This window comes from Oryzias melastigma, linkage group LG20 (assembly GCF_002922805.2).
Source record: "Oryzias melastigma strain HK-1 linkage group LG20, ASM292280v2, whole genome shotgun sequence".
Lineage (NCBI taxonomy): Eukaryota > Metazoa > Chordata > Actinopteri > Beloniformes > Adrianichthyidae > Oryzias > Oryzias melastigma.
The window spans coordinates 23,765,138-23,771,832 of NC_050531.1; the positions used below are offsets into that span (position 1 = coordinate 23,765,138).

Sequence of the window (6,695 nt, forward strand, 5' to 3'; positions counted from 1 at the left end):
ACAGACTGGCGACCTGTCCAGGGTGAACCCCGCCTTCGCCCTTCAGTAGCCGGGATAGGCTCCGGCACCCCCGCGACCCCGAATGGGAAGCAGCGGTCGAGAAGATGGATGGATTTTATGATGAAGCTGGTTTGGTAGACAAGTGGAATTTGACTAATAATTAGTTTGTAGAAAATATTTTTTGTTTTTTTAATACAATTTTATTTGGCAAAGGTTTTACACTAGATATCATTTCTGATAGAACCAGATTGTGATCAAACCAAGTGTTAAACCTTCAACTCTATCTTAGCAGGTGCATCCCTTCAGTTCGTCTGTCTCACTCAGCATCTCATAACCATCTTAGAATCTTTTAGGTTTCCTGTTAGGATGTAAAACTATGCCTGAACATTCAGCCTTAATGAGTTGTTGACTTCAGAATATGAATTCTTCATTACCTTTATGGGAAAGCCTTCAAACAGACATGTATATACTCTGATAATATCAATTATAGCATTATGGTCATTTGAAATAAAGTCAGAGATGCTGGAACCACATCAACAAAAGTTCACTTCCCATGACCATGGACATATGGCATAGTACTTGGAACAATGTGGGATTCACATTGGGGTCTTTCTGGAAGATATTTTGACACACATGGGTGGGCAAAGCGAGACCGGGCCCTGCTATTAAAGATCAACCACTGAACTTCTGTGCCAAAGCTGCTGCAATTTGACTTTTAACTGCTGATTTATAAAAGTAAAAAAAAAACATGATTGCAGTTCTTGTTCTTCAATTAAAAGTGTTTTACAGTTGGTACTAGACATCATTTAAAGTAAAAAAAAATGTTTTAAAAGATCAAACTAAAAAAAATGTTTCTCAAAACTTCTTTATATTTGGTTCTGACTCCAAGAAATTTCAAACTGCAAATATGTAACTCAGTTTAGTCTGAAATGACGTTTGACTTAAACAAAATTTTAGGTAAAATTACTGTAAAGTTGAAACTCTAGTGCACACGTGTCAAAGTCAAGGCCCTCTGGGCAATTCTATCCGGCCCTCCAGATCATTTTATTTGATTGTTATTAATGACCCGATGTTTTTGTGCGCTTACTTTAAAGTTGTACAATTTTAACAAAATATATTTTTATAGAGAGTAAAATATTGAAAGTTATTTAAGGTTTAAGTTGATTTATTCTGGAATAATATTCCTGCATATTTACTATTTATAGTTTTGTTGAAAAGTTACAGTTTAAAAGTTTAAAAAAATAGAATTCTGCTAGCTTTATGGACAATTTTGCATTTACTAAGATTTTTAGGCTATTTTGAAGTTTAGTGAATATTTCACGTTAGCTGTTTTGGCTAATTTAGGCTTTTTTCAGTTTTTTAAGCTATTTTTAAGTTTAGCTATTTTGTTTCCCGTGACCTAAGGTGTGTTTTGGATATTGTGCGACTGAGTTAGACAACCCCCGCTCTAGTGATTAGTGATGGTTCTTCAAGCATTCTCAAACTGAAACCTTGATGTTTGTCTGCAGGAGGAAGGAGCTCCTCTGAGCTCGGTTCATCTGATTGGAGTCAGTCTGGGAGCTCACCTGGCTGGATTTGTAGGAGCAAGTCTTAAAGGCAAGATTGGCCGCATCACAGGTAAAATAGTCATTGTGTAATTCAGAAATGAACACATGCAAACTGTTTCATTTCAATCAAATCTGAACACAGACAAAATGAGCGATGCTTCTTTATCAATCAACACACTATCAAAACAGGAAACACACAAAAACCTAAAAAACCCTGATGAAAATCTCAAATAATGAGGGTTTACACATTCACATGTATTGGGTAATGGGTTTACTTTGTGTGCATCAACAATCAACAATTAAAAAAAATAATGATAAAGCAGCAGTAATAAAGCAGAGGCAGTTTTGCAAGCTTATTAGCCCCATTCATTTTTAAAACATTTTTTTCATCAAATTGTAATGAGTTAATACAATTTTATTTTAAAGCGATTCATTTCTTTTAAAAAAGGCTTAGAGCTTTTCAAAATATTTAAAAAAGGGGAATCCAAATAAATATATTTGATCAATATTTGCAGCTTGCATGCAATCAAAATATAAAATATGAAATGCTACAAAGAAAAGAGAAGTATTGTTTGTTCTTTTCATCATTTATAAAAGCTTGTACTGGAATTTAAACTTGAACACAGCACCTTCACTGCTGCTGGTATTTGTGCTCCACTGACTGTGATACAGCAGACAGAAGCTGGATGGAAGCAAAGATCAAACTAGTTAACATGCTAAGCTGGTTTTATGACTCAGAATTATAAAACCAACAAAGACTGAGAAAATAAATGTATTATCCTTTTTATTTTATTAAAAATCTTACATTTTCTTAAGGTGCTTCACAAAAATGTAAGAAACATGAAGGAAAAAAGTTAATAAAATATGTTTATAATCCAATCTGGTTCAAAAATGTCAGTAAAGCCACTTGTACTATTTTGACACAGTTTTTCATAAGTTGTCGTCCACGACCTGACGAAGGTCAAAGATTCAAATTCTGCTTTTTCCTTCCAGGTCTGGATCCAGCTGGGCCGATGTTCACCAGTGCCAAACCGGAGGAGAGGCTGGACCCTTCAGACGCCATGTTTGTGGATGTCCTTCACACCGACATGGACTGTGAGAATTTAGCTGCTTTTTTGACCTGTAACCTCCTCGGTTTTCTGCCTGTCAGTAGCTGCGTTTCCATGAACTCTGAAATTTCCCAAATTGGATTTTCGATAATAAATTCTCTTAATGGAAACACCACAATTTAGAAATAACTCACCTTTATAGAAAAAAAAAGTTTTTGCGCTTGGAGGAGGTGGTTTTTGGGGGCGTATCGAAATAGACATTTTTTGCCAAACTGCAATGGAAACACTTTTTCAATTAAATGCACTTCTTGGTAGGAAGTGGCTACTCGCGCCACGAGAGATCCCACAGCGTCACAGCTCATCATGAGTTCCGTATCATACGGAATCGTGCAGCTCTTCTGTAAAATCACCAACTAAGATTTCATCTTGGCTTCATCTATAGTTGTAGTTTTGCAGCTTGCAGCCTGAATTAGACGCAGAAGTCTCCTTTTAAGATGAGCACAAGTTCCATGACAGAAACTTAAATGGATCTTGTGGTGTTTTCAAACAGAAAAAGGGTCCAGCTGCTTAATTGTTAGAATGATTTTTTTAATACCACTGAACAGGATTCAGTGGAATTCCTAGAATTTCAATAAAGTTTTGTGCATACAATAGAAACGCAGCTAATAAAAAACAATAGAACGTGCACCTCAGAGTTGATCACACCAAATGTCAACATTTTAAAAGTAAAACAGTAATGACAGGAGACGATTTGTGTGTGTCTAAGATTTGGGCTTTGATATAAATATAAGTTGACCAAAAGCTGCATGGTGAGCTGCTTCACCCTCTAATGACAGCACATGGTAGACAGATGAACGAGCCCACAGAGATTCAACGGAAACTTCCTGTTCAGAGAGTGACGCATCAAACACAGCTCAGATTTTCACCATGTAAAACATACAAGAGAGTATTTGTAGAGTATTTGTTTTTAGATAAAAAAATAAATGATAACGCCTGAAAAATCCAGAATAATAATCTCACTATTTCTACAAAGCTAAGGCCATTGGAAAAGTTTAAAACTGTTCAGAAAAATCATGAGAGATTGGTCACTTAAACGGCTGTTGGTGAAAACTGACATTCCTGAGGAAAAAAATAAAGTTTGATAAGTTTGCATAAATCGCAGAAAACCCCAGAGCTAAATCTGTTTCCTGTCTTCAGCATTTGGCTTGAGAGGAGCTCATGGACATATTGACTTCTACGCCAACGGTGGAGCCGACCAACCCGGATGTCCCAAAACCATCTTTGCAGGTGAGTTTTTAACCGCCCTGTCTCTCTGCCGTATTTCAGCTTTTGCATGCTGACCAAAATTCCTCTTTGTGGTCTTTCAGGTAAATCCTACTTTGTGTGTGACCACCAACGCTCGGTGTTCCTGTATCTGTGCGCCCTAAACAGAACCTGCCATCTCACTGGTTACCCGTGTTCATCGTACAACCACTTCCTGGATGGTCAGTGTCTGCAGTGCGAAGCCTTTAAGCCAGCTTCCTGTCCGGTGCTGGGTAGGTGATAGATCAATCAAAGATTGATCATAAACAATTGTACATGTCAGGTCAACTTGCAGCGTTAGGAAGAAGTGTTTGTCTCTAACCGAATCTCCTGTTTGCAATGTTGGTCGTACCTAAATAGATCAAATGTGAATAATCCCACTTCACTTCTAACTTTCAGGCTATAACATGACTTCATGGAGAGACACCCTGATTGGACTTGGACAGACCAAGGTCTACTTTACCACCACAGCCTCTCTGCCTTACAGGAGTGAGTCAATCACACAACCTCCACACAAACACAGAGTTCATAAAGCAGAACAGATAACATCATTTCTCTAAGAACGCACAAATATCATAGGAAATGTTTCTAAGCGGGGCTTTAACACCGTCTTTGGTCTGTGTGGCAGAGCTGAGCTACAGAGTTGACATGGTGACGTGGAACCAGTACCTTCGTTGGGGGGTTGTCTACTTTCGCCTTCACAGCGGCAGGAATTTCACAGAAGCTCGAGTAGACCAGTGAGTGTTTCTGCTAACACTCCATGCAGAATAGATCCAACTCTCATCCTCAAGATCTACCACCCTTCCAGATACAGATAAAATGAACTCAACTGATCCAGGTTAATAGAAGGAACACTTAAGGTGGTTGACTTTGAGGATCAGATTCATTGCAAACAGAAAGAATTCCTTAATATTTTTGGCTGTTGAAAACCTTCTTCTTGTCTTTGCAGTAAGCTTCTCAGGTTTGAACAGTACACCTCTACACGGCTGCTGGCTCAATTTGATGAGGACATACAGAACATTCAGAAGATTTCCATGCGGATCAGCACCGGGAACATCATCGGCCCTCGCTACAAAATGAGACTCATCAGAATTCGCTTTACACCCCTGGACCACCCAGAGAGGTCAGAGTTCAGAGCATTCATTTAGGTGATAATTGGAGTTCATAGACAGTTTATTAAAGTCCGTCAGAAGTTGTTCATTCAAGTAAATCAAAAGGATAAAATTAAATGTTTTTAATTTAAAGTTCAACAAAGTGTCCTGTTGATGAGTTTCATTCTAAAATCTCCAGCTAGTTGTGGTTGGGTGTGCTTTTAATAAGTTATGGTGTTCCACAGGGTTCTGAACTTGAAACTTGGAACTTATTATCCATTTGGATGACTTCCCCTTCTTTGATCTAATTAGAGGAATCTTCAGGTTAGCGTTAGTCATGTACCTTCATTAATCCAGCTTGCGGTAGATATTTGTAGGTTACCCCCACCCCTTTGACTAGGGAGTGGGCAGCAAGCAGTGGTCCAAAACCCTGCTTTTTGTCTAAAGGATGATTGGACTCGAGAGTTTCAACATTTACTTATTTGTTTGTTTGTTTGTTTAAATTTAAATTTTTCCCATTAACATGGTGCATTTGAGCTGAGCAGTTGTTGGAGTCAACATTAACATGTCAAAATATTTACTCTTTTCCTCCTGCAGGCCTTTGATGTGCCGCTTTGACGTCATCATGGAGGAAAACATGGAAGTGTCATTTCGCCCTCTTCCCTGCAACTCTCACCTGTGAATAACCACACTCACTTCTTCTGACGGACCCTCTAGGCTCAGGGGTCCCATGGTCTCCGGCTCTAACCCCACATGGAGCACCGGAGGAGAACCCACAGTGTGACTGCAGGCAAAGGGACGCCTGCTGATGTGCGGATTATTCCTGGTTACTAAAACCAGGAACAGGATAGAGAAAAGATGAATAAAAAGAGGAGAAAATGATGTGGAATGGGAAAAAGCATTTGTTTAAGGTTGATATTTATGTATGAAAGCCATTGGGCAAATTTGTATTATCAGGTTGTGATGAGAAATGATCTTTGTAACAAATATATAACTGAAACCAGTTCTAAAAGATAAGTTGTGGCTCTACATTTATTTAGAACAATCCACACTTTCTTGATCTAAAGTTAATAATAAAGTTAACCCTATGAGTTTCTGTTTTACCATGTTTAAATGAATTAATGCAAATACTTGCTCCAGATTATATTCTTTACGCCTAATTATTGTTTGTTAATTATATAATACTGTATATTGTGTCATTTATTAATATCATATTATGCAATGAATAACAGACTTTGTGCTCACAAAATGCACTTTTTCTTTGTGCCTTGAAGCTCTTTGGCCTGAAGCTCTCCATAAAAAAAAAAAAAAAATTTAAAGCTAATACAAATAGATAGATTTGGCTTCTCAATCATGATAGTCGGATTAACATAAGAACTATGAAATACTGAATGTTTTGTATACTTGTGTTTTTAAAATGAATTTAAAATTAAAGTTTTCTAACTTGGTGTTTTGGTTGTTATTTAATTTAAATTAAGTGTTCCTGAAGGGAAACATTTGGAAACTAGATTAGTTCATTTTTCTGAAAAAATAGGTTTGATTGCAGAAGATTGTTGCTATAATTGCTTGACTGAATAACTTTTAACAAAAGAAATATAATCTCTACCCGGAAATGTTGACTAAATTACTTGTTTGCTCAAAAAGGAAGTGAGCATTATTGTAGCTAAAAGATTATGTCATGCTATCATGTCATGTTGATCGTGTAA

The 6,695-nt window shown here is 37.3% G+C and overlaps 1 protein-coding gene across 2 annotated transcripts in view; it reads left to right on the plus strand.

Annotated features, from left to right (window-relative positions):
* lipib (lipase, member Ib) overlaps window positions 1–6,302 on the plus strand; it is an 8,991-nt gene extending 2,689 nt beyond the window's left edge. For both annotated transcript variants that reach the window (XM_024264727.2, XM_036217514.1), the window contains 8 exons: window positions 1,509–1,617; window positions 2,541–2,642; window positions 3,794–3,883; window positions 3,964–4,131; window positions 4,298–4,387; window positions 4,527–4,635; window positions 4,848–5,021; window positions 5,587–6,302. In XM_024264727.2, coding sequence (XP_024120495.1) covers window positions 1,509–1,617; window positions 2,541–2,642; window positions 3,794–3,883; window positions 3,964–4,131; window positions 4,298–4,387; window positions 4,527–4,635; window positions 4,848–5,021; window positions 5,587–5,671 — 927 coding nt within the window. In that variant the 3' untranslated portion in view covers window positions 5,672–6,302. The remainder of the gene's footprint in view (window positions 1–1,508; window positions 1,618–2,540; window positions 2,643–3,793; window positions 3,884–3,963; window positions 4,132–4,297; window positions 4,388–4,526; window positions 4,636–4,847; window positions 5,022–5,586) is intronic.
* Window positions 6,303–6,695: the final 393 nt, after the last annotated feature.